General features: G+C 51.7%; 1 protein-coding gene across 2 annotated transcripts in view; it reads left to right on the top strand.

The window, feature by feature from the left end:
• The window catches only part of PLXNA4 (plexin A4), a 482,520-nt gene that overhangs the window by 421,234 nt on the left and 33,287 nt on the right, over positions 1 to 27,999 (top strand). For both annotated transcript variants that reach the window (XM_005205749.3, NM_001191504.3), the window contains 9 exons: positions 646 to 739; positions 1,219 to 1,458; positions 2,113 to 2,259; positions 3,277 to 3,511; positions 6,465 to 6,607; positions 14,778 to 15,046; positions 18,195 to 18,261; positions 19,029 to 19,175; positions 24,054 to 24,213. In XM_005205749.3, the coding sequence (XP_005205806.1) occupies positions 646 to 739; positions 1,219 to 1,458; positions 2,113 to 2,259; positions 3,277 to 3,511; positions 6,465 to 6,607; positions 14,778 to 15,046; positions 18,195 to 18,261; positions 19,029 to 19,175; positions 24,054 to 24,213 (1,502 nt within the window). The remainder of the gene's footprint in view (positions 1 to 645; positions 740 to 1,218; positions 1,459 to 2,112; positions 2,260 to 3,276; positions 3,512 to 6,464; positions 6,608 to 14,777; positions 15,047 to 18,194; positions 18,262 to 19,028; positions 19,176 to 24,053; positions 24,214 to 27,999) is intronic.

Here is a 27,999-nt window from a genome sequence, read left to right as displayed (position 1 = left end):
ACAAATCCTATGATCTCTCCTATCAGCAATCCTCCAGCCAACCCCCGCCCAGGGTGCGAGAGCCCTGAAGTGTTTCATATTTACATTCTTACAGAAGGTTCCTGAGTGTCTGAGCCTCAGCCTTTCCCAGGTCCCAGCCAGCTGAAGCCTCTAAGGTGGAAATTTGTAGTGTGATTGTCCTGTGCTTAGACTTTGGAGGGTCTGGTAGAAGATGGTCTGGAGCAAGGCCAGTGTGAAGAAAGTTCCCTGAGACTGGGAAGGGCAGGGGAAGAGCCCCCGGGGGGCTACAGAGAAGCAGCTGGCTCAGGTCAGGAGGCTGGGGCAGGGAGCAGCAGCGGGGAAGGGGCAAGAGGGCCGTGCTGCAGGTTCAGCCTCCGTGGGGTGTCCACACTCTGAATGAGCTCGGCACAGGACGGCTGCGGACATCTGGTCATCACTGTCTTCCCCTTGGCTGCTGAGAGCTCATCCTTATTATTATACAGTCACTTGTCATCTTGTCCCCATGAACGTCATCATGCCCCCTGGTAATCATTATCTTCAGTGCCAGAGCTCAGCCTGATTGACCGTCATCATCATCTTTGTGCTCGAGAGTCATTACTATTCCCGTCCCTGTCTTTACACGCCGCCTTCTTTCTCCCCGGTCAGTGGGAACACACCCATCGCCGTGTGGGGTACTCACCTGGACCTCATACAGAACCCCCAGATCCGGGCCAAGCATGGAGGGAAGGAGCACATCAATGTGAGTCCCGGGCTAGTGGGCTCGGAGAGGGCTGCCCTAGAGGGTGTGGGGCTCTCTGGGGGCTCAGGCAGGCTCATCTCATACACTGATGACTCATCGCGTGCAACGCCCCCAGACACTGGGATAGTGGGATGCGGGAGCAGGCATGAGGCCCCTTCCACACTGTGGCTAAAGGCATGGAGGAGCCATTGCTCCTGGGTTTCTGAGGTTTCAGATCCTTCTTCCTTCCTCCTCTGATCTCCTGTGGCACTCCTTAGCTTAGAGATAGCCTAATGCCTGCCACAGCTGCCATGCAGAGCAGAGGTAAGGACCAGCTTCTGAGCTTGTCCTTGAATTTCCAGGTCAGGCTGTTGGGACCTGTCTATAACATCCCGTGTCAACACCATGCTGTACAACACCATGGAGGGAGGCCTGGTGGGTGGCTGGGGCTGTGGGTGTGTGGAGACCTGAGACATAAACCTTCTCTGGCTCCTCCCCAGCTCTGCGAGGTTCTGAACGCCACTGAGATGACCTGCCAGGCTCCAGCCCTCGCTCTGGGACCTGACCACCAGTCCGACCTGACAGAGAGGCCTGAGGAGTTTGGCTTCATCCTAGACAATGTCCAGTCCCTGCTAATCCTCAACATGACCAACTTCACCTACTACCCCAACCCTGTGTTTGAGGCCTTCAGCCCCTCGGGAATCCTGGAGCTCAAGCCTGGCACACCCATCATCCTGAAGGTAGATTGATGAGGGAGGTAGGAGGTGTGCAAGGGGAGGCTTTCCATGTCCCAGGAAGAGGCCAGGAGTCATGGCCTTTTGCCAGATCTCACGGTGGTGTCACTAGCTAGCAGAGGCTGAGTTACAGCCCAGACTACGGTAAACGCTCCCTACGAGTCTGTACTAAGATGTGCACTCTCTTTGTGGGTCACCAAAGCCTAGTCAGGGCAGCCGGATCCACGCTGGCCATCTGACTCCCAGCTTTGGCTCGAGTCCAGGACTTGGGAGGTCAAAGACTCATACTGCTTCCTCTTGCAAAGCTCTTTGCAAACCACCTTCTAGGACTTCTTTGCAGCATGGATAATAAATTAATTTTAACTCATATGACAATTTGAATCGACTGGTAGTGACTGACTACAGCTCTGTGTTGAGAAGGATCCTGAGGCTGCCTTTGGGAGAAGCTGAAAAGAGTACCTTGATTATTGATTCCCACTGAGGAAACGAGAATAGTAGTATGGTAGTATAGGTGTTATGAATTTTTTGGACTTAACTAGGGAAAGTGGCCTCTCCACCAGCTCCCCAGATGGATGGGGCCTCAGGGTGGGAGGACATGGTGGCCAGCCAATATCTGTGCTCCTGACTGGAGTGAGAACTCAGGCGCTCCTGTCCATGCAGGGCAAGAATCTGATCCCACCTGTTGCTGGGGGCAATGTGAAACTGAACTACACCGTGCTGGTTGGGGAGAAGCCCTGCACCGTCACGGTGTCGGATGTGCAGCTGCTCTGCGAGTCCCCCAACCTCATCGGCAGGCACAAAGTGATGGTGAGGCTGGCGGGACCCACACCGGATGGGCGGGCACCAGGGATGCTGTGGGAGGAGTGGTCCTGCTCCATCCTGGGCCATCAGGGCTTTCCAACAGGGGATTCTGGCTTTCTTGAACTTTCCTCCTGGCTCACCCACACTCCTGTTTCTTCTCCTCATTTCACTTCAAATTTCTTTCTTCTGTGTTGTCATTCTTTCCATACTGGCTGGTGCTGCAGTAAGGGCAATGCCAAACAGCATCCAGTGATGTGCTCAGTCACCTGTTGGGCTTCCCAGGTGACTCAGTGGTAAGGAACCCACCTGCCAATGCAGGAGACATAAAAAGCATGAGTTCGATCCCTGGGGTCAGGAAGATCCCCTGGAGAAGGGAATGGCAACCCACTCCAGTAGTCTTGCCTAGAGAATCCCACGGACAGAGGAGCCTGGTGGGCTACAGTCCATGGGGTCGAAAAGAGTCAGACACAACTGAGCAGACATGCACGCCAAGTCACCTGTTAGAAGCAAGAGGTGCTTCCCGGGGAGGAGTGTTGTTGACCCAGGCTGGACATAATGTCACGTATTGTGCCTGAGTCATCAGTCCTCAGGATGGGATGTGTCTTCGGGGAGCCAGTCTTTGAGGTCATGTAGTATTCTTGCCTGGAGAATCCCAGGATCGGTAGAGCCAGGTGGGCTGCCATCCATGGGGTCACACAGAGTCGGACACGACTGAAGCAACTTAGCAGCAGTAGCAGGATTTTTTTAGATTCCAGTTGAATGCCATTTCCTCATGAAGATGGCCATGTTTGTTCCCGAATAAAATAACGTGTGGTTTTTCCAGTTCTGGGGGAAAGCTGAGCTATCCATCCTCCCTCTGCCCCGATGGCCGCTCATCTGCTTTCACAGCCAGTGATAATCCTCCTCCCTGGAGCCATTTCCCTCATCCGGCCCTGGTGCCCAGCTCACTGGTGGCTTGGGTCTGTTCCCTGGGATGCTCTGTCCCCATACCCAGCTCCCTCTCCCCTGGTGTGTCCCCCCCAGGCCCGAGTCGGTGGCATGGAGTACTCCCCAGGGATGGTGTACATAGCCCCAGACAGCCCGCTCAGCCTGCCTGCCATCGTCAGCATCGCCGTGGCTGGCGGCCTCCTTATCATCTTCATTGTGGCCGTGCTCATCGCCTATAAGCGCAAGTCCCGCGAGAGTGACCTGACTCTAAAGCGGCTGCAAATGCAGATGGACAACCTGGAGTCCCGCGTGGCCCTGGAGTGCAAGGAAGGTACAGAGGGAGTGGTGGGGAGTCGGGCGTGAGTGTGCGCGCGTGTGTGTGTGCATCTCACACACCAGCAGCAGTGGGCAGTGCTAGGCCTGGGTTTCCTGCCTCCAGAACCTCTACCTCAAGCCATTTTAAACCCCACTAGAGCCATTTCTAGGCTTCCCTGGTGGCTCAGACAATAAAGAATCTGCCTGTAATGCAGGAAACCCAGGTTCGATTCCGTGGAGAAGGGAATGGCTACCCACTCCAGTGTTCCAGCTTGAAGAATTTCACGGACAGAGGAGCCTGGTGGGTTACAGTCCATGGGGTCACAAAGAGTCAGACTCGACTGAGCGACTAACGCTAGCACCAGAGCCGTCTCCAGCCCAGGATCCTGGCCAGGGTGGCTTTGGCACTCTCTTCTCAGGGAGACGCGGAGGTGTCTTGCCATGACACATTCAAGTAATCTTCAGCTCTCTTCCTTCAGAAGGAACATAAAGCTGGAGGGCCGATCTGAGATTTAGAGGAAAGAGTATTTCACAGCTTATATTTTTTTTAAAAATTACCAACAACACCATGAAGTGCAATCAGCCACACTAAATCCAAGAAGGAAATTTAGGAGTCAGACTCTTGTCACCCCCAGGATATCATTCGTGAGTCACCCTGCAAGGGTCTGGGCTGGTTCTTTGTGGAGCTTTATACATGGAGTGATCAGCCTGTACCTGGGGCTCCGGCATTCCCACCAGGGAGGCCATGGTGCTCGGATGGGGAAGCAGACCTCTTCCACCCTCTCTCCACATCCTCAGCTGTCAACACAGCATCCGCCTTGTGGGACTGTTAATTACCGCCTTTTATTATATTTATGCTGCTTAATTTTTTTCTCCGCAATGTACTCTTCCCTCTAATTAGGTGTAGTGATTAGAATCTCTTTTATGTGTGCCAGGCGTGAGGCTTTGAATGTTGGAGGCACTCGGTGACTTGAAGGAAAGCTGCAGACCTATAAAAAGCCAACCGCCTCCTTCTCCTCCTGCCAGCTGAGCCCCCCAGCTGGGAGGGGGGCACGAGGAGAGTGTGAAGCCGGGTTCCTCTCGGAGAACATTCGGAAGAAGGAGGAATTAGCGGTCACACAGTGGCTTCCGGCTCAGGAGAGGGCCGTCTCTCGTTGGTAGGAGGAGGAGATAGAGCAAAGACCCGTAGGATTGGCCCTGAAGGTATTTTCAGGCATGCCCAGGGCCGGCTCTTGAACATTGAAAGGGCAAACTGGGTCCAGGGAAGGCAACCTCCCGAAGACCTGACAATGAGCCAGGCCATACCCAGTCACAGACTCAGAAGAGGCCCTGCCTGGGCCCTCGCTGGCCTGACCTTTGGTGGTATAAACACACATATGCATGCACACACACATACAGACACTCGGTACTCAGGTGGTCACTCATGCCCTCACACACCTTTACACTCACACCCACGCACACACACATTTCCAGAGATAGACACACACGTGTGTGTTCCTCACTCGGCACACACATGAGTGCTCATCAGGGCTTTTGGTGACAGTATTTCCCAGAAAGGCTTACTGACTCCCCTTTCACACACATTGGTGTAAGCTCACACATATTGGTGCAGGTTCCATTCAGTTGTGTTAGGGCTGCTCTGCCTTCTGAATCACTTTTCTTGGCAAGGATCACCCTGCTCCCCATGTCAGTGTGACCAGGGGTGCAGAGAGAGAGCAACATCGAAGGGGTCTACAGTAGCTTCTGAGGGGTCCTGGGACCTCCCCGTTGTTCTGTCAAGCAAGAAGCATTGGTATCCTCAAGGCTCTGAGCTCCAGGGTCACAGGCAGGAAGTCAGCACTTCTGGGGGGCAGTGGGGCCCACTGACAGTGCCTGGGCAGCTGTGTTATGATCATGTCATCTGCAGAGCCCACTGGGCACAGGACTGGCATTTCAAGGGCCCTGGACCTACACTGGGCTTGTGAATTCCTTCTGAGCTCACAAAGCATTTTTTTCATACTTTTGTCTGTATAAATAGAAAGAAGCATTGCCTAATCAACGTCCACTGCCTGTTCTTTGCACGTGTATTTTAATCCATCTTGGTTTGGTGTGTGTGTGCATGTGCACACACATGTTTGCATGCATGTGTGTACGAGTGCATTTGCACGTGCTGAGGGAGAAGATGGAGGCAGGAAGGACCAAGCACATTACCGCTGACAGCCTCCTGGAGAGGAGGGCTGTACCCAGGACAGAGTGTGATCACACGGCTGTGTGATAATGGGTCCATGTATGGAACTTTCTCGGGGGGCCATGGAGGTTGGTCTTGCAACTTCAGGACCGTCTGGAGGTCTGGGCTGTCCCCACAGGCAGTGGTACCCATCTGAAGATCACGATTCACCACCAGATAACATCACCTTGAGCAAGAAAAGACAAAGTGAGGCCCTGTGTGTTTATCCAGGAGGGATGTATCAGTAGGGCAGAGCCTTCATCTGGCCCCATTTGGTGATCTGATGGCTCCGGTAATCTGCGAGGCCAAGAACTGGGACTTTGGAAGAAAGTGTTCCTAACTCCTATAAGGAAACCCACTGTAAAGCATAGAATCCAGAGCAGGCTATCACTGGAACTTCTCCCTCACTCCCCATGTCCTTCCACATCCCCCTACCCCTCCATGTATCTTGCAAGAGCCAAAGCCCTTGTCTTCAGAGTGGGAGGCCCTCATGACCCCAGCAACAGTGCAGATCTGTGGACCTTCTGGCCCCCAGTCATGTTTTGAAGGAATTTGGCCCAAGACAAGCTTCTTCGTTGTGCATCTTTCTCTCGTTCCTATATTGTTCACCTCGGCTGCATTAAACAGCCCCTCCTTATTCCTACACTACTGTGGTCCATCGTGCAGGTCTCAGGGGCCTGGGAGAGGGTTCTGAGTGTTGCGAGGCAGAGCAGCTCTTGAGCTGGCCCCACACAGCAGTCTCATGAGCTTGTCTCTGTGCCAGCCTTTGCCGAGCTACAGACGGACATCCACGAGTTGACCAGTGACCTTGACGGAGCCGGGATTCCCTTCCTGGACTACAGAACCTACACCATGCGGGTGCTGTTCCCGGGAATCGAAGACCACCCTGTCCTCCGGGACCTCGAGGTGAGAAGCAGTCGCCATGGTCGAGTCCTTTCCCGTCACAGTGTCAGTGCAGAGAGAGACATTGGTGACCAAGTCCAGCCACCTCATTCAGAGGAGGGTCAGCTGAGGCCAGGGAGGGGACAAGACCTTGTGGAGCCAGTCTGTCCCTTGGGACGAAAGGGATCTCAGAGCACAGGTGAGAGTAGGGCTTTGGGTCTTAAGGGACTGTGGATCCCCTGAGAATTAGATGGAAGCCAAAGACTTTCTCTCCCCCACAAAAATTGTCCATGTACGCAGAAACAGGAAATCTGGCCAACAGTGTAGGGGGTTTGTGAATGCTTGTTTAAGAAACCACAGTATAAAGGACTTCGCCACTTAGTTGGTGCTCAATAAATAAATATGGAAAAGATAACTGCCGTGCTCAGGAGGGAGGTGGGGAATGTGAATGATAAGAACGTAACTGCCTTTGTACCAGCAGGGACCTCATCCTGTGAACGCTTTATCCCACTTACTGTCTAGTGTAGTGTCTGGCTTATGCATATATTCATATTACGCTTTGTTCTGAAAGGGATTTGGAATGACTTATAAAGATAAACACCAGAGAAAAGCGAAACATATAAATGAGGAAAGCAGGGCAAAGTAGTAATTCTAAGGAATAATTGCCCTGAGTTGACTGCTGACTAGTATCCTGGTCCCGTTTTCAGTACTTTACATGTACACATTGATGTAACCTCCCAGGAGCCCTCAGAAGCAGGCACACCCATTTCACAGGTGATGAAACTAAGATCACACAGTGGGGAGGTAGTGGGGCTGGGATCTGAGTCCAGCAGGTAGACTCCAGAGTCTATATTCTTAGGGACGGGGCTGTATACTTGGCTTCTGAGAGACTATGTCCATGTCATGGTTTGCGGCTCTGGAGACTTCTTTGGATGGATCAAAAATCTTCAGCCAGAGCACCATGGAAGATAAACCTGATTCCATGTTTCTATTGTCCAAAACCTAGAAACAGACCTGTCACTTGAATTGCACGGTTAAGCAGGTGCTGACCCCCGTGGGAATGTCTGCATGGGTTCTCCAAGGGGCCATAGAAGCTGTGTCCCCTGCAGGAAACGCAACAAGTCCCCAGTGCTCAGGGCCCACATGTTTCTCTGACTTGACTGTGGAATGAAGCACAGGAGCGTGTGTGTGTGGGGGGGGGGTGTGCGCGTGTGTATGACTTGTGTGTGGACTGTGCATACCTTATTTAACTTTGTTTTCCATACCTTTCATATCTTTGTCTTGCGTACCTTATTTATCTATTGTGTCTTCCAGCAAGAGTGCCCAGCACATAGTAGGCCTGCAGGAACTGCTGAATGATTTGACTGGATGAATGTATGTCTGTTTGAAATAGGGTAGAAATGTCAGTCCTAGGAAGGGAAGTTGTGTTTGAACATGCCCATACCCCTCAAAATAAGAATTCAACTACGATGAGTATATAAAGTTATTCTCTCGTTTTCACTAGCTGGAAATTCCAAGTAGATTTCCCTGAAGCATTTAACTTTTAAATCAGATTTGCTGAGACCACTTCTAAGCAAGCATCCCTGGAGGGCAGCCTGAATACTTTGGAGCAGGGCTGGGGCACAGCCTTCTCCCACACAAGGTGTTTTCTTATGGATACATACTCACTCCACACTGCTTTCCTGACCAGTCCTATGGCCCAGATTATAAAGCATGCCACATGCTATGTATGATCTTATTCCTCATTTGATCCTATCTCATGTCTTTTCCACCTGCCCTTGCACCTCCATAGATATTTTGTTTTGTTGTTTTAAGATTTTTGATGTGGACCATTTTAAAAGTCTTTATTGAATTTGTTACAACATTGCTTCTGTTTTATGTGGGGTTTTTTTTGGCCATGAAGCAGGTGAGATCTTAGCTCCCCGACCAGGGATCAAACCCACATCCCTGTATTGGAAGGCAAAGTCTTAACCACTGGACCACTAAGGAAGTCTTTCTGGAGATGTTTGGATTGTCAGGCCTGGCTTGGTGCTGGAATAGTGATCACCCAAGAGCAGCACATGCCGAAGGGCTGCTCCAGGTGGTGGAGGGGAATTTCAGGGCTCATCCCCCGACAGGATGTTGTAGGTGGTGGTGCAATCGAACACGGCACTGCTCCAGAGTGCACCGATCATATGCAGCACTTCCTGGAATTGTGCAGTGCACAGCCTGCTTCACTGTCCGTAGCAGCCCTGTTTGCCCAGGATCAGAATTCTAATGATTCCCTCCATTACCTTTTTGAACTGTACCCAGCCCTTTGTTGAAAGCTGGTGGCATCCTTACCTAGCAGCACTTCCCCGGGCCTTTCCTTGAGAGCTAGTTTTCCGAGAGAAGCCGCTGCCCAAGTCCTAGCCTTAATCCTCAGCAAGGTGCACAGTCCACTAGCCCTACCCAGCAAGCTGGGCTCAACAGACAGAAACTCTGGGCCCCCTCACACCCAGCCCAGGCCCCCAGGAATGGAGTCAGCTCCCTCCCCCACTGTGCACTGCCCTGGCCCTGCTTGCCTTGTCCCCCTGCAGCTAAGGCATCCCCTAAACAGAGGCTTCCGGGGCTGCAGAATGAATGGCAGCAGACTCCTTCCTCTGCCCAGAAAGCTTCAGGAGTCCTTGTTCAGTATAGTCCAGAGCACTGAACTGTACTTCACTTCATGGGGACACCACCCACCCTACAGGCTGGATGCACAGGAGGCACGTCCAGGGCTGCACCACCAGGAATCCCTGACGCCCCCCCCACACACACCCACCCATCTGTCAAGGGCTGTGGAATGAACTCAGTCCATGGAGGGCTGCAGAATAAAGCCTCCGAGAATCAGGGCTGCTGGATTCTGCCAATGACCTGACCAGCCTGTATGACTTCCTGTATGCTCTCTGGGTGGATACCCCATTTATGTCTGAGACTGTTTCTATGGCCCCCTGTTACAAGTCACCTCATGTCCTGCCATAGCCTTGCTCCTCATGGGGCACCTTAAAATCTCCCCTCCAACCTGAGGCTTCTGTCTTGTCCTTGCCTTTATCATGAGGGGAGACTTTCTGGTCCTACCCTCCTGCTCAGGAAGGAGTTAACAGCCAGCTTCACTGATCTCCCCGAGGCAGAGACCAGGAGACGGCTAATTGTCAGGCATGGGCTCTGAATCAGGCAGGTCACACAGACTTGTAAAAATTCTGGCAAAATATACATAACATAAAATTTACCATTTCAACCATTTTTAAGTGTACAATTGAGTAGCATTAAGTTCACTCACATGATTGTGCAACCATCATCACCGTCCATCTCCAGAACTGTTTCATCTCCCCCACCTCAATCTCTGTACGCATTGAACACTAACTCCCCATCCTCCTCTCCCAGTCTCTGGCAGCCACCCTTCTACTTTGTGTCTCTATGAACTTGACTACTCTGAATATCTTGTACGAAAGTTCAAGTTGCTCAGTCACGTCTGACTCTTTGTGACCGCATGGACTATACAGTCCATGGAATTCTCCAGGCCAGAATGCTGGAGTGGGTTTAGCCTTTCCCTTCTGCAGGGGATCTTCCCAACTCAGGGATCGAACCCAGGTCTCCCACGTTGCAGGTGGATTCTTCACCAGCTGAGCTGGTGAGCAGGCAGATTCTTTACCAACTGAGCTATCAGGGAAGCCCATATTTTGTATAGTTGGGATCACAGAGTATTTGTCCTTCTGTGACTAGTTTTTTTCACTTAGTAAAATGTTTTCAAGGTTCACCCGTGTTGTGCCATGTGATAGAATTTCTTTCCTTTCAAGGCTGAATAGTAGCCTGTTGTGTGTAAGAACCATATTATGTTTATCCATTCTTCTGTCAGTGGACACATGGGCTAGTGTGAGTAATGCAGCTGTGAACATGAGGGTACGAATGTCTGTTGAAGGCCCTGCTTCCATCTTTTGGGTTCTGTATGTAGAACACAGGAGTTTCTCATTTCCATTAAACTCATTCATTGATTTCTTGCAGACAGAAATTGCCATTTACTTTCCACGTTAGCCTGGGGCTATGTGAGATCCAGCCTCCTATGCATTGTCCAGAGATCTCATATGGATCACTCTATTCTCATTTGTTTCCAACCTCTCCCTGCTTCTGGATTAGTTTCTCCCTGTTGGTTTTCCAGGTTTGGAAACATTCCCGGGGAAGCCACTGACTAACTTAAAGCAGGGTTTCCACCTTCTCAGGTGCTGGGATGGGCATGAATGGTCGGTGCTTGTGAAGAAGATGGGGTCCTCTGGTTTCAGGCCGTCCCGGAGGTCGGGCCACCAGGCCCTCTCTTATGACAATCTGAGTGCAGCCCAGGCATTCAGATAAGGGGCTGCCCAGACACCGGTTACACACCAGTCCTTTAAAGACGCAGAGCAAACAGTAACCGCACACCTCGTTTTCCATCTATCCTTGTCTCCTAAACTCTAACCTATTGGGTTACAATTAAAATTTACTATCCAGTTTTATTCTCACAGACTTCAACTAAATTATCGAACCATCTGGTGAATAAAGAAACTCTTGTTTCAGCGTGCCATTTGCTTAGGAGGTGGGGGCGGCAAGTTACAGAGGGGAATTGTTCTGGATACTTTTCACCAAGATACTTCACTTCCTTCTCCTCTTCATAAAATTGGGGAAAAAAGTGCCTACTTTCTGCCCCTGGACACTGTGCCAATGCATTAAGTACCTTGGATCAGTGAAAACAGCCAAGGGAGGAGAAGCAGGTAGTAAAACTGCTGCTGTTTAAGTGCGTTCTGTGTGTGCCAAGCACTTTACATACATTATCTTATTTAATGTTCATAAAACATTATGACATAGGTACTCATATTCTCATTTTATAGATGAGGCAGTAGAGCCCAGAGGTGACAGAGCCGTCCTCCGTGTACGAGTCTGTTAGTCTCTCTGATTCCATTGCTTGCTGCTACAGGGATGCTCTTTCTCTGCAGGTCATTTTGATGAACCTTCCTGCCCAGGGCCCTGGCCCTGTTGCCTGGAAGGAGCGTGCAGCCACGGCAGGGAGTCCAGAGCCATTCCCCCCACTCCTCCCCTCCTCCCCTGTGCTTGGCTCCCCTGTCCTCCTCCAATGACACCTGAGCTCCAAGAGGCCCAGCATGGGGGGACTTGGAGCTGACTGTCAGTCACCACCCCCCAGACCCAGGGGTAGGATACACTGGCCAACGATGCAGAGGATGGCCAGGGACTAGTAGCCAAACAAGCTGGGGTTTGGCAATGCAGCCTTGCCCTCCACCAGCTGCTTGGCCTTGAGAAACCGCAGTGGCTTCCCTGAGAGGTGGCTATAAGGGGGTCGCGACTCACCCTCGCGAGGTTATGAGAGGGCTTTGTTTGATTGATGTGTGCAATGTGCCAGGACTGTCTTTTGCACAATGCAGGAGCCTGAGAAATGGCGTTATCTCTCATCAGGACAAATTAGAGAAAGATTGTTCTGAGGGGTCCGAAGGTGAGAGGAAGTAAAGCGTGTGCAAGTGTGTGGGAGGGGCTGTCTCGGGGCGGGAGTCAGCAGGAGACAGACAGACAGTGGACAGACTGCGGCCCTGCCTGATGGACAGCGAGGTGGCTGTGTCCCCCTTGCCCTTCCCTCAAGAGCCCCCGTGGAGTGTGGGACTCAAAGAGCCAGGCCGGAGCTAAGCTGAGCTTGGAGGACCTTGGGGAACGAGAGGGTTGCCAGAGGGGGCTATGCTGAGAGCCAGGATGAGTTCCAGGGGGCCTTAGCCAGTACCACCCTGGCTCTGGCGAGTTCCCATCTCTCCTGAGAACTGACTGGAGAGGTACCAGCCTCCATGTATCAGCACAGCGGCAAAGGAAACACAAATGGACCCAATTTGGAAACCCGCCTGTTCCTGACCTGTGTGAGCTTCTGATGCCAGGCAACAGGAGTTCTGTGCGCATGCTTCTCCGCAGAGTTAAGGGGTCAGGGGTTCCCCCACCGAAGGGACTGCATGGTTCCTGGCTGATGATCGGAGGGGAAGGCCTGGGTCTGACTGGACTCTGCTTCAGCCAGCACCAAGCCCTGAGCTCAGAACACAGGGCGGCACCATAAATGAGCAGAAGGAACTTTGCAGCTCTGCATCTGCCAGTTTTGTGGACCTTGACAACAGGGTTTCTCTGGCCACCTCCATCCCCCCCAGTTTAAAATCTCTAGAGAGAAGCAGGATGCACTCAATAACTGGACTGTGGTCATGCCGAGGGTTTTCACATGTCTCGTTCAGTGCTCTCAGAAGCCCCGGGAGGGGGAAGGACACCATGCCGCTGCCCACTTTGTGGCCCAGCTCTGACACTTTTCTGTCTTGGGATCTTGGAAAGTTCCTTATCCTCATGGGGCCCTGGGGTAATAACAGCCCCTGCTTCATAGGCTGTTGTGTGGATTACATGGTCAGTATTCCTAAAGTATGAGGAACCGTGCTTGGCATAGATAAGATCTGTATACATATTAGCTGCAGTGCCTTCTTGTCACTGATAAAGGAACTGAATCTCCTAAGGGTTCTGCAGTTCATAAGTGCCTGTGATGGAGTTAATGCAAGCTCGACAGACACTGAAACTGTGTCCTTTACTGCTCCATACACAACACTCCTTCCCAAAACCTGGCACATTTACCCTCCCCACCCCCAGCGGGTAGGGGACACATCCTTCAAGACAAGGCTTCAAAGACACCTTCAGTGGGTGCCTCTTGCCCCCAGTGCTTCCTTCCAGAGCAGAAGCTATGCTTAATTTCTTAAATGAACTTTTTATTTTCATGGAAGCATAGAGACAGAAGGCTTCCCTGGTGGCTCAGACAGTAAAGAATCTGCCTGCAATGCGGGAGACCCGGGTTCGATCCCTAGGTTGGGAAGATCCCCTGGAGAAGAGAATGGCTACCCATTCCAGTATTCTTGCCAGGAGAATTCCGTGGACAAAGGAGCCTGGTGGGCTACAGGGGTCGCAAAGAGTCAGACACGACTGAGTGACTCACACACACACACATGTACGGACAGAGCAATGCACAAATTATCAGAACACAGCTCAGCACATTTCCCCCAAGTGAACACACCGTCAGGCAGCGCACAGACTGAGAACTTCACAGTCTCCAAAAGTTCCCCTGAGCCCCGTTCCAGTCACAGCCACCGCCCAGAAAACCCTTTTACTTCCATTTTTGAAGAATTTTAATTGTTTTATTTAAATCTGGGTTTAATGGTATTGTACAGTATGCTCTCTTTTCCACCTGACTTTTTTCTCTCAATACGTTTACAAGAGTCATTCCTGTTGTTGTGAGTGGCAATAGGCCCTTCATCCCTGTTGCCCTGAAGCACATCCTTGGGTAAATGTACGATAGTTCCTGGGGGTCTCTTATTGTTGCCCGACCTCCGGCCGTTTCTGATTTGGGGCATGACGCATGGTACCACTGTGCCTGACCTCATGCAGCTCAGAGCTGCCGCTCCCATGCCTGGCTCAGTTGCTGGCTCATGTTTGCTGAGTGGATGGGACACCCTTGCACGGATCTCCCAAATGGACAGAAGATGCAGCATGGAGCAGGGTCTCAGAAGGAATTCCTAGAACGACAAGTGCTAGAGTTAGGCAGTGCCTGAGAGGCTCCTGGGCTTAAGCTTCTCCTTTTTGCAAGTGAATGAACTTGGGCCCCAGAGAAGTAAAGGGACTTGCCCGAGCTTCCACGGCATGGGGGTGTTAGAGTGCCTGTGGAGCCCAGAAGTCCTGGCTCTGAGGCCACTGATCTGTCAACAGGAACCCCAGCATCGGAGACGGGTCAGCAGTAGGTCAGCCGAAGGCGCAGGTTTGGTGATCCCCCAGCCAGGGGGCGGGGATCAGAAGCCCCCACTCCCTGAGTCAGCTGGCATGACCTGGAGTCACCTGGGGCTATGATGGCGGTCTCCGCTGGCGAGGGGCCCCCTTCTCAACTCCGTACTAACGATGACGCTCTCCCTGCCTCTGGAGACAGTGACCTGGCTCGTGGGCTGTGACACGGGTTAGGTAGGCACCCAGTATAGTGCCTGGCTCTAGATAAAGGCTTGGTGGCATCAGCCATGTGGCCTGTCATGAGTGAACGGGAGTTGGGAGGCTCCACACTGTGCACAGCCAACCCCTTGGGGCATCCCTGGCGCTCGGCCTGCCTCACCCCATTGTGGGAGGCAATTAAGACTCCCGCACCCCTGGGTCTCCCCTGCAGGTCCCGGGCTACCGGCAGGAGCGTGTGGAGAAAGGCCTGAAGCTCTTTGCTCAGCTCATCAACAACAAGGTGTTCCTGCTGTCCTTCATCCGCACGCTGGAGTCTCAGCGCAGCTTTTCCATGCGCGATCGCGGCAACGTGGCCTCGCTCATCATGACGGTGCTGCAGAGCAAACTGGAGTATGCCACCGATGTGCTGAAACAGCTGCTGGCCGACCTCATCGACAAGAACCTGGAGAGCAAGAACCATCCCAAGCTGCTGCTCAGGAGGTAGGATCGTGACCCGGGGGCCCCATCCAGACCAGCGCACCAGCCTGGCCCTTCTGCCCTCGGGAGGCCAGGGTGGATCTCCCAGGAGCAGCCAAGTCCCCCAGGGTCCAGCACTGACCTGGCCAGAGGCTGGGGTGGACCCATGCCCTCTTAGAAGAACTTGCCCCTTGTGTTACCTGTGACTTAACCAAGCTCATCTTCTTGCCCCACGGTTTTTCTTCTGCCCCTCTATTGACTTTCCATTCTCTTCCTTCTGCCCTTACACTCCCCTGATTGAGCCTTTCTACCAGAATTTTTCTCTTATGGATTCTTCAGAGGTCATTTTTCCATCCCGTCACCTTTTCCACGCTGCTGCCGCTGCCGCTAAGTCACTTCAGTCGTGTCCGACTCTGTGCGACCCCATAGACGGCAGCCCACCAGGCTCCGCCGTCCCTGGGATTCTCCAGGCAAGAACAATGGAGTGGGTTGCCATTTCCTTCTCCAATGCATGAAAATGAAAGTGAAGTCGCTCAATCGTGTCTGACTCTTAGCAACCCCATGGACTGCAGCCTACCAGGGTCCTTAGTCCATGGGATTTTCCATGACTGAACTTGAATTAGAAGAGATGCCCCAGGGCCTCTCTGGGCACCCACCTCACCATTTCAAGATGGCAGACTTCAGCCCCTTGTAATTCTCACTGCTGTCCGGGGCCAGCAACAGAAGCTTGACCCAGAGTTTGGTGGAAATGCAGATCCTCAGGTCACCCCACACCTACCGGATCAGAATCAGCACTTTAGTGAGGAACCTAGGGGATCTGAATGTGTATTAAAATTCGAGAAGCACTGGTCCAGTCAGCGTTTGAGTTCAAGGTCTTTAGTGACAACTTGCCTGATGCAACACAGCATGTATTTCCTGGCATCTGCTGTGGGTTCTGCCAATTCCAGGTCCACCTTTCAAAACCATGGATGCCTCATCCTTGACACTGTTTGGAATCTGCATGGTCATATGTGCAGACATAACCATATACCATGGCTTTGCTTGAGGAAACAGAGACCCTCTGCCTCTGTCTGATGTTGTTGTTCAGCCACTAAGTGGTGTCCAGATCTTTTGTGACCCCATGGACTGTAGCCCACCAGGCTCCTCTGTCCATGAACTTTCCCAGGCAAGAATATTGAAGTGGGTTGCCTTTCTTTCTCCAAGGGATCTTCCTGACCCAGGGATCGACCCTCTGTCTCCTGCATTGTCAGGCAGGTTCTTTGCCACTGAGGCACCAGGGTCTTCCATTCAAACTGTCCATGCACTTGAAGACCATTTCTCCTCCAGGCTATTATTCCATTTCCTTTAGCCTTTGCATAGATGAGGTTGGAACCTGCCTTCCCCCACATCAAGCTATGACGTCTAGCCCTCTGCCTGGACCACCCCACTTATCACCTGCCTCTGCCTGGCCCCTGCCTTCCATCCTTGGTCTCTGAGTGGGAGGCAGGGCTTCCCGCTCAGTCCAGTGGGTAGTCTTGGCTCTGTGAAGTGTTTACTTCTGGCTTTTTCCTGGTGCAGTGGGCATTTGCCAGGCACAGCTCCAAAAGGTTGCTCCATATAGGCACAATCATACAGCTTTAGAAGCAGCAAGGTAGATTATTTTGCTTTTTGTTTTATTTTCACCATGCAGCCACCCACCAGGATAATTCTAGGGTTGCCACCGCCCGCCAGAACTCCCACCAACAACTTAACAACTTGCCGCCGAGGTCTCACTCTGGATCCTTGTATTTCCTGCTCTCGTTGTCCACTGGCTCTCTCCCAGATGCCCTCTCTCCCTCCTGCTCTCCTATGTCTCCTTTTCTTCTTCTTGTCCTTGGCTGCTCTCCTCCTTTCAACAGTTTTCCTTCTTCTCAGCTTCATTTAGTGCTGGCAGCTGTCCAACCACCTTGAGAGTTGAGGTGTTAGTATCTTCTGGCAACTGCAACTTTCAACTCTATCCAGACATACCTGATACAAGCTTTCTCTCTGGAACTGGCCACACTCTTACTGCAAGTTTGAATGTAGTTTTTCTGTTAAGTGAATGCAACCAAAAGTGTCCTTTAGTTGGTCATGCTGCTGTGATGTTCTCACTTTCCAAAGTAAAAAAAAAGAAAAAATGGGTTTGGGTAGTAGCATGAAAGATGCAAATTAGACTCAAGAATGAAATCACTATCATTGCAAATAAAACTCTAGAAAGGCTCCCAGGAGAAGTTCCAAAGTCCATGGAAGCCTTTTAAATAGGACAATTTGGATATCTATTGGAATGAGCTAAGATTCAGCTCCCTGTTACTACTTACTCTGGGAGCCTTTAGCTTAAGGGATGGTCTCGGTCTGGTCTATCTGGCCTTTTTCCATGACCCATGTCCCCTGTCACCTTCTTTTCCATCCCCAGCCAAATGAGTGTCTCAGGGGTTCTTTTTTCTTTTCTTACTCTAAGGAACACACCTATCTTATAAATTTCTCTAAGATGTTTGTCAGTGTGATAGCTATGAGCCATATGTGACTATTTAAATCTAAGTTAAAGCAAATAAAATAAAAAATTCTGCCTCTCCCCATTTCAAGTCCTCTATGGCTGGTGGCTACCAGGTTGGACAACACAGAAAGTGCTCTTGGACAGTTGGACATGATGTTCTAGCATATTCTCACAGAAACCCACTGAGGAGTCTACACCCAGAAAGTTATCTCCCAGCTTGGTAGGCAAAGCTTATCTTATTAATTATCTTAATCATTATGATGTGTCTAGGAGTCCATGGAACTCAGGTATCCCTTCTTGTTGTTCAGTTGCTCAGTCATGTCCAACTTTGCCATCATATGGACTGTAGCACACCAGGCTTCCCTGTCCTTCACTATCTCCAGGAATTTGCTCAAACTCATGTTCATTGAGTTGATGACACTATCCAACCATCTCATCCCATCCCCGCCTTCACCTCCCGCTTTCAATCATTCCAAGCATCAGAGTCTTTTCCAATGAGTTGGCTCTTTGCATCAGGTGGCCAAAGTATTGGAGCTTCCAGGTATCCCTTACGGTCTTAAGATTTCTGAAAGCCTTAAGCAGCAAGCTCCAAGTAGAGTTCCTGCCCTCCTGCCCTTGAGGTCTGACCAGCTGCCTCTGTCTCTGTCTTGCTCTGTTGGGTCCCTCCATGACTGCTGCCAGGACTGAATCAGTGGCCGAGAAGATGTTGACCAACTGGTTCACTTTCCTGCTCTACAAGTTCCTCAAGGTATGACTGGATGCGGGAGGGAATCTCTGGGCCTGCCTCAGCTTCCCCACCAGCCTGGGCACCAACCTGCAAGCTCCCAAGTTCACAGATACCACAGCCTAGCTCCTAGAATCCCACCGAGAAATGGTGTTTCCCTCCTCATAGTCATGGAGGGAACAGGCTCCTGACCATCTCAGGAGACAGAGCCCCACAGTCAGGACTGGCTTGAGAGGCACGGTCCCCACTTTCTCCCAGGTGAGGGGAGATGAGTTCTAAGAAGACCCTTGTGTTCCCATTTCAAGCTGAAGACAGTTCACCCCTTCTTTTGCGTTCCCATTTCAAGCTGAAGACAGTTCACCCCTTCTTTTCCTCTTGCTCTCCTCCTGCCCTGGCCCCAGCTTGGTACTTACTGATGCTGATGAGGGCTCTGGGCAGGTAGAGAAGCACGTGTGGTGGCAGTTAAACTGCAAATGTGACTGGGAGGCGGAAGAGCTGCTCGGCCTCCAATTACTGACTTGTAAGGAGTTCACACCGCTGAGGACTGACCTCTGTTCCTTGATGGGGCAGCAGAGAAAGCAGGGTACAGCGGGGAACTGGGAGAGGGACAGACAGGGGTGTGGGGCCAGAAACATGAAGAGAGGGCTGTAGAACAGAAGTGGGAAAGAACAAGAAGGGGAGCAGAAGAGAATCAAGACAGAGAAGTGGAAAGCAGAGGAGAGACAGAGGCCATGGGAGGCCAGGCTCCACACATGTGGGGTCCTCCCAGCACGGCTCTCCTCCATATGCAGGAGTGTGCTGGGGAGCCCCTCTTCTCGCTGTTCTGCGCTATCAAGCAGCAGATGGAGAAGGGGCCCATCGATGCCATCACAGGTGAGGCCCGCTACTCTCTGAGTGAGGACAAGCTCATCCGCCAGCAGATCGACTACAAGACCCTGGTAAGCCAGCCTCCTGGCTCCTCCCCGTGACTCTGATCCCACCCTGGTCCTGTGCAGCCCCTGCCCAGCCCAGGGGATGCTGGGAATGCTGACAAGCCGCCTCTCGGGTCCCCACTACACAGGGCCAGCCTGGCCTTCCCCCTGTGCATGGCACCACCCCGACTTCCTCATCCCAACACACCAGGGGACCAGTGTCTCAGACATATCTGAGCAACAGCCAGAGACCAATGTACTTCCAGGCTGGTAACCTGGATTGTAAGGTGGTAACCCCTTGCCAAAAGCTGGCTGAGTATGAGCCCAAGGAATGACACTTTCTTAACAGTTCTCCCAGTGAAGAACCCATGCTTTGCAGATCAGTTCCAAATAGTAGCAGGTAGCGTATGAAGAGGGGAAAGCCAAAAATGGTTGCTCATGGTCCCGAAGCCCACACTTGAATGACTCAGGCTGTAGGATAGGATGCTCGGCTGATCTGTTTAAGGTGTGTGTCCAGGGAACAGGTGGACACCTGTATCCACCCTCAGTCAAGCTTATACTCCCTTTCCTGCTAGAAACAGTTATCCCCACAAAGCTCAGCACTTAGGAGCACGTGGTTTGGAACCAGGCACACCTGGATTGGAGCCCTGATTCCTTCTGACCAGCTGGGAGATTTGGGGCATGACTCTTAAAAAAAAATCTGAGTTTGGGATCTTTAGCTGAAAAAATAGGATAATAATAAAACAGGGATAATTGCACTATTTACCTCCCAGAGCTGTCCAGAAGATGGAGTGTGATCAGGTGTACAAAGCCCTGAGCCCAGGGTCAAGGCTCCCCATTGCTGGCTCATGTGAGTCCTGCTCCTCTTTCCCCCCTGACTGTCTGCTGGTGCCCATTCTCTTTCCAGGCCAGGGAGCTCACTCTTGGGCTTTTCTGGGAGAGAGCTCTGATCTCCCACCAGGCCTTCTCCAGGAAAGAGGAAAGAAGGTAGAAGAAGTGAGTGAAAGTCGCTCAGTCATGTCTGACTCTTTGCGACCCCATGGACTATACAGTCCTTGGAATTCTCCAGGCCAGAACACTGGAGTGGGTAGCCTTTGCCTTCTCCAGGGGATCTTCCCAACCCAGGGATCAAGCCCAGGTCTCCCTCATTGCAAGCAGATTCTTTACCAGCTGAGCCACAAGGGAAGCCCAGAGTGAGAAAATGAGACAAAAAATAGCTGTGGAGGGTGGTACATGGAGGGAGCCCAAGAATGGAGGTGGAAGAGACAGAAATGGACAGAGAATGTTGTTCAGTCACTAAGTACAATTCTTTGTTGACCCCATGGACTGCAATAGGCCAGGCTTCCCTGCCCTTCACTATATCCTGGAGTTTGCTCAAATTCATGTCAAACTGAGTCAGTGATGCCATCCAACCATCTTATCCTCTGTCACCCCCTTCTCCTCTTGCCCTCAATCTTTCCCAGCATCAGGGTCTTTTCCAGTGAGTCAGTTCTTCTCTTCAGGTGGCCAAAGTTTTGGAGCTTCAGCATCAGTTCTTCCAATGAGTATTCAGGGTTGATTTCCTTTAGGATTGACTGGTTTTATCTCCTAGTTGTCCAAGGGACTCTCAAGAGTCTTCTCCAGCACCACAATTCTAAAACATCAATTCTTTAGTGCTCAGCTCACATCCAGTTGGACCATTAAGAAGGACAGAGAATAGACGAGTTTAAAATGCACTTATCAGGAGATGAGATACACAACAGCCTGAGGCAAGGCAGAACTGGGCAGAAGCCCTGAGCTGAGGACGAATCCCAGACCCTGAAGCCAGCTGGGGAGATCTCCTGGCCACTCTGAACACAGCTGGTCCTGCTGGCTGGCAGTGATGCAACCATATGCACCTGTCCCACTCCATCCTCAGAGGGCCATCCTGCTGGGGATCCGAGCAGGCATCTCAATGGATCTGCCAGGATTGGCTCAGTTGACAAGGCTTCGAGGCAGCCATGTCTGCGTGAGGGCCCAGCTTCCTTACTGTCGTGGTCTGCTACAGGGGAGAGTTAGAGTCTCTGATTAACATGGGAAAGGGAAAAGAGAAAAAAACTTCCAAAAATAGATACCTGAATAGATTTCTTAATGAGCTAGAAAAACTACTCTTGAAATGTCTCCTGCCTGGTCTCTCCCTCTCAGATCCCTTTCTTTCCCATCTCATCAGTGGTTCCCCAATATTGACGCCAACGCAATGAGTTATAATAACACTGTGTCCCCAGATTGCAGCATCCTTTATACCAGAGGCCAAACTATTGGCACACCCAGCTCGGTTGCAGATGACTTGACTTCAAGAGATTGTGAGGAAATTGGAGTGGGTCAGGGAAGTGCATCCACTGAGGTAGAAACACTTGGGGAAGAGGCACCGTGAGGGAAGGGGAAGGAAATTGCAACCGTCTTGCCTGGAGAAAAAAATGGCTGCTGGGAGATTTAATAGCCACCCTCAGGCCTGTGAGAGGAAACCCCCTCCTGTGGAAGGGGGAGCAGTCTGGTCATTGGTGAGGAGGGGTCAGGAAGAAAGTGTGTTAGCAGCAGACAGGGCTGATCTGAGAATCGAGATGAAGGGGTCAAATAAAGTCCAGGCCATCCTAGAATTCAGCATGACTGGAGGAGCCCAGGGCGCTGTGGTCCAGCTGATGGTAACCTTGTGCTAGGCGGGAGTGAGACAGGTGCTGAGAGGCTCAGCAAGCATCACTTGACAGTCAGATGCTCCTCCTCTATGCTGAGTGATGAATTAGATTGAACCTAGACTAGCATGCCTAGGACCCTGCTGCTGGGAGTGCCCAAGAGCCTAGCTGGGAGCCCGCTAGAGTGCTAGGTGCTCACTTGGGAGCCTGTCTGAAAGCAGAGTCTTAGGCCTGGTCCTCCACCTCCCAAGTCAGAATCTGCATTTTAACACAACCCTTTAGTAATATGGGCTTCCCTGGTGGGTCAGATGGTAAAGAATCTGCCGGCAATACAGGAGACCTGGGTTTGATCCCTGGGTCGGGCAGATCTCCTGGAGAAGGGAACAGCTACCCACTTCAGGATCTGGCGTGGAAAATTCCATAGACAGAGGAGCCTGGTGGGCTACAGCCCACGGGGTCATAAAGAGTCAGACACAACTGAGCAACTAACACTTTATAACTATTTTAGTGATCCTAGTCACAGGAATGTTTGAGAAGCAATGACCTAGCAGAACAGACCCCAGGCAGTTTGCTCTGAGATAGCCCAGAGGCATGGACATGGGGAAAGGAACTTCCCGGGGAGCTGGGGCTTGGCCTGTGACTGGGAACCCTGTCCCTCGATGGGACCACTACTGCCTGTCCAGATGCCCTGAAGCACTCCACAAAGCTGTTCCTGTGGGGCCACCGTGAACTCCAGGGGCAAGCAGAAATGTCGAGATGGGGGCGGTGTGGGGGCACAAACTCAGGTGGCAGCCTCTGCCTCGTGGTCTCACAGCCCGGATAAAGCTGTGATGCTGCCTGGGGAGATCAACTTCCCTCCTCCTACGTGGCCCGGAGCACAGGAGCCCAGGGCAGCACAGAGCAGCACAGATGGCCAGGCTGAGGGGGCCCGGAGGGGGGCCCAGAAGGCTCTTGGAAGGGAATGGTTTGGAGAATGCGTGCAGGAGGAGTGCGTGGTCCAGAGTTCCTTCCACCATTGTTTTCGATTTAAGACATTTTGAGGGTGAGAGTTTGGTTTTATAGATTTAGGAGGTTTCCTTCTTTTTAATGGAATAAGCATGTTCTGGTTTGAGCTCACAGCAGTCTGGTCGCTAATGAAAGGCAGACGTCCAGGGGCCAGGGCTCTGATTGCCGCCACATGGAGCAGGAGAGGGGTGGGGGGTGGAAGGCCATTGTCTGAATCTGTGAACCAGACATGCAGTTGGGAAATGGTTGCGGGGGGTGGGTATGCAGTGAAAGTTCTGAGACGGAAACTCACAAAGGGCGCAGGTCGCAGGGTCAGGCAGAGGGTGCAGGAGCCCGGATTGGCAGGGCCACTTGACAGCACCTATGACCCAGAGCACACAGCCCGACCAGCTCTGGTTCCCCCCCTGCCCACCCCCTGAAAAGGATTCTGCAGTCTCACCATGTAGAGAGAGCCCACGTTGAGAACAGCAAGAGACTCAAAGCTGTTAGAAATGGTCCAGAACATTTTAAAGGAAAAAGTATAGCTTGGTGATTTAGGCAGAGTCTTGGCTTACCCAACTAGTTCCAAAAAGAGAATTTGAAGTCCTGGGCTGGAGTGGCCTCCTCCCCCAACACCAGGTCGGAGCCAGGACGGGCTTGCGGGTGGCCTGAACCTGAAGTTTTTAGAGGGCATCTTTTTATTTTTTAAAGATCACATTAAGCTTCTTACAGATTCTCCAACCTCCAATCAGCCTGGAACCTGCACAAAAATCAAAGCATATGAAATCTTTGGAGAAAGGAGCCAGCTTCCCATTAGAGTGTGAGAGACAGAGTGACGAGAAAGACAGACTGACACGCAGGGATGGGGCAGGGGTCTCGGGGTGGGTGAGGGTCTGGGTGTACATGGAGGTGGTGCCCAGCGCATGTGTGTGAGACAGTGGGGCATGCAGTAGCGTCCGTTCTCAGACACAGTGCCCCTCGCTGCCTCCTCCTGCTTGGACATCACTCCCCTGATAAATCAGGGTTTTAATGGAGTCTTTTGTGGCGAGGAATTAAATACGCAGCTCCTACTCCTGCAGTGACGCCGAAGTGGTACCTTCCTGTTGCTTGTGGGGACGGGAAGGGAAGAGGGCTTAGCTGGGGTCACCCTACCCTACTCCAGTCCAACCCGCAGAGATGGGAGCCCTTCAGGAGAGGACCTCGGGCTGCTGCTGGTGATCCCTGGGACCTCCATGCTGCCCTCCCCACGTGCCTCCTCTCTCCACTCTACCAGGTCCTGAGCTGTGTCAACCCTGACAATGCCAACAGTCCCGAGGTCCCAGTGAAGATCCTCAACTGCGACACCATTACTCAGGTCAAGGAGAAGATTCTGGATGCCATCTTCAAGAATGTGCCCTGCTCCCACCGGCCCAAAGCTGCAGACATGGACCTAGGTGAGTAAGCAGCCCACCCAGGAGGCTGTCCTTGACTGGTCAGAAGCCCCTCCTACCCACCAGTGGAGCTAGGGTGCACAGAACAGGTATGCATGGCCCCCAGGAGCCCAGGGGCTGCTTCTTCATGGCCACTTAGTGAGAAATAAGCAGAGAGGGGACCACAGTCTGCTTCTGGGGTCTTTTGAGCAGCGGAGGGGTGGCAGCAGAGAATTTAGTCTGAATCCGCGTGGCCCAAGGTCTTGCCACCACCTTCTCTGTGCCCCCAGGCCTTTCCCTTTGCCTCTGTGCTGTGCCTCTAATTTTTGCTGACTACCAAAAGCAGGAGGGATCTGGGTCAGTGATGGAGGGAGGATAGAGAAAAATGAGATATGACAGCCTACTGTGGAGCAGGGTGACATTTTATTTGAATGTTCCATGAATAGATCGCATAGCCTATATAAACAAGGGCTTGCCACTTAGGGCCAGCTGAACTTAGATCCAGTTACAGCTTGCCTGCGTGTTTAATAAGACACTCAGCGACCTGGGGAAATCCTAGTGGGGAGCCCCAGGCTCCAAAGAGGCCAGGGCTGAAGAGAGGCAGTTTGGCATCATGGATCAGCATCACACCTGCCTGAGTTTGGGTCCTGGTTCCACTGAGTTCTGTGTAAGCTTGGTCTAGTTACTTAACCTTTCTGTGCCTTAGTTTCCTTGCCTATAAAATGGAGACAAATAATAGTGCCTGCCTCATTGTAAGAATGAAAAGAGAGGATGCATATAGAAGCTTTTAATGTACTGCCTGGTACATAGTGCCTCCTAGGAAGCATTGGCCACTATTATTTCTGATTATGAAGATAATACTGGTGAGGAAATGGTATGTGCCTGTTGATCCTGGGCATGGAGGGAAAGGTGTCTAGGTGTGTACATGGTTGAGTCTGGAAATTCATGGCAACATAGAGGGGAGAAGACCTCCAGAGGCCCCTAATGCATCCATCTGGCTTCTAAGCTGGCTTCAGCTAAGCCATCCAAGGCAGAAGGGCATCTGTGCTATTTTCTAAAATCCATGGGGAATTTTCATCCCCTCCCACTGTCTCACCACCACCCCTCCCCCCCACCCCCCCAACCCCCCGCCAACACACCAAATTCTGATGCCTAAAGACTCAGGATCAGGAAGTTCACTCACCTCAATTCTTACTCCTTCCCTCCCCCCTGCCCCACCTCTCCTCTTGGTTGGCTCTTGGCAGGATGTGTTTGGCCCTGTGCCTGGAGCTTGGCAGCCCAGAGGGACAGACTGACCGAGCACATTCTCCCCTTCCCTTTGGAGCTGTCTCTGTATGTTTCTGGGACAAGGAGGAAGCATCTGTGAGATCCTCAGGGTAGAGGGTACCAGGCGAGTATGTCCCCAGTGCTGGCTCCTAGAGTTGGAGTGGCCATTTGTGTCTGTGTGGGGGGGAGTCTACCACCAGGAAGATCCCACAGACTGATGGAGTCAAAGGCTCAGTTATAGTACCAGTGAGAGAGAAGATAGTGCCAGGGAAGGAAGACCCCCATGTCCCTACCCCCAAGCAATTAAGTGGGCTGATCAACCATGGGTCTGCCAGGGAGAACTGAGTTTACTACGGTCACCAGGTAGTACTCACCATGCCTTTTATCCGTCTGTGAGAGCCATGGCTTATCAAAGTCCTCATCTGCAATATGGGTGGGAGGAGAGCCCTGGCCTAGCAGGGCCAAGAGGAGGAACTATTATAAGAACCTTTATCTTCATGCTGGAAGGTGAGTTTCAAAAGCTTGTGCCTTAGTTTAGAACATGGCAAGAGCTCACTGGGTGGGTGCATACAGAACTGTGTACTTCTGGTGCTTGGGAATGGGCTGACCTCCCATGGGGGAGAGAGACCATGTCAAGGCTGGTAGATAGATATTGTTCAGGATCAACCATCCCCACCTGGAAGCCATACACCCAGAACTTAGGAGGGGGAGGAACTGCTTTTAACTTTAGAACATTTGTCGGGTGCAAGTCCAGCAAAGCAGATTGTTGATGAAAGGATGTAATGAATCTGGAATGGAGGCAGCAGTATCCAAAGCAGCTGTGGCCACTTCCTGGCATCCACTTCCTACGATCCACTTCCTGCTGTCTACTTCCTGCCATCCACTTCCTGCTGTCTACTTCCTGCCATCCACCATGAGTGAAGGAAGCCTGAGGGCTATGCAGCAAACAGGGCCCGCCCAAGAGTTGCTACTCTCTCGAGTTAGAGGCTGCTCAGGCCAGGGGCATGGTGCTCACCAGGTTCCAAGAGGGCAAAGGAGCCATCTTTCTCATCACAGGAGCTGCTGGGGAGGATGCAGGATCGCTGGATGGATGAGGCTTCACAGAAGGCAGGGTAAAGGGGAGAAACCAAAGGAAGGAGACAATTTGAGCATCTGGGGCCTTGTCTTCCTGGAGAAGTGGCATCATATTGAACTTCTCACAAAGGCCTCCCATGATGGATGCTCTTCTGAGGAATTTCCTTCTTTTCTATTAAATGAAGGGTCTGGAGCTGTCCCCGCAACTCTGGTCTTCTTTCTACCAAAGCCAGATTCCATAACAAATAAAATAGGGCCTCCTCAGAGACCCAAATGCTTCTTCCATAAGATTTGCTCCCACTCAGTTGCATGGCCTCCGTGGGGAGAGAGAGGCAAGGCAAGTTTCTCCCATTGTGTAGGTGAAAGTGCCTTGAAACCTGAAAGCAGTTTACAAATATAAGGTGAGATTGTTATCAAAAATTCATCTGTGCCAAAGGGACATACGGGCTTCCCTGGTGGCTCAGTGGTAAAGAATCTGCCTGCTATGCAGGAGATGCAGGCAGGAGACATGAGTGCGATCCCTGGGTTGGGAAGATCCCCTGGATAAAGGAAATGGCAACCTTCTCCAGTATTCTTGCCTGGAAAATCTCAATCCATGGGGTCATAAAAGAGTCAGACACAACTGGACAACTAAACAACAACAGCAACAAAGGGACACATAGCATGTAGGCACAGAGAAGTCTCTGAGGCACATGCATTGGAGGCAAGACAGCCAAGCATACCCCTCCACTTCATTTCCCTCCATGCTGCCTCTTTCCATAGCTGAGGGCATTGGGCAAAGACTGCCCTCCCCATCCTGGCAAGGCATGGACATCTGTCCCAAGCCAGCTTAGAAGGAAACAAAGACATTTTAAACCACCTCTGTAATTATCCTAAGTACATCCAGCCCCAACTCCTTCCCCTACCTTTCATCATCACTGTGGCGCCTGGCCTGGCCTAGTCCCCCATTCCCAACACTTCTGTTCATTGTTCCTGGGACTGAAGCTCTCCTACCCTGCCCACTCCACCAGCTTCTCCAGGCATTGAGGAGCCAAGATGGGGAACTGTATTAGCCAGTGTTCTCCAGAGAAACAGAACCAATGGGATGGGATATGTTTATATAGAGAAAGGCTTATTTGAAGGAATTGGTTCATGCAGTTATGGAGGATTTCATTAATAATGGACCAGGAGGAATCTGTCTGGGCCGGGATAATGGAATACCATAGCCTGCTTGACTTATAAACAACAGAAAATAATTTCTCACAATTCTTGCAGCTAAGAAGTCCAAGATCAAGGTGTCAGCAGATTTAGTATCCAGTGAGAACCCACTTCCTGGTTCATAGGTGTCCATCCTCTTATTGGGACTATATGACAGAAAGTGGGCAAGAAAACATGTGCTCAGTCGCTCAATCATGTCCAACTCTTTGTACCCCATGAACTATAGCCTGCCAGGCTCCTCTGTTCATGGGATTTTCCAGGCAAGAGTACTGG

This window comes from Bos taurus, chromosome 4 (genome assembly GCF_002263795.3).
Source record: "Bos taurus isolate L1 Dominette 01449 registration number 42190680 breed Hereford chromosome 4, ARS-UCD2.0, whole genome shotgun sequence".
Classification (NCBI taxonomy): domain Eukaryota; kingdom Metazoa; phylum Chordata; class Mammalia; order Artiodactyla; family Bovidae; genus Bos; species Bos taurus.
The sequence above is the reverse complement of the archived record's forward strand: the minus strand, read 5'-3'. Positions and strand labels throughout refer to the sequence as shown.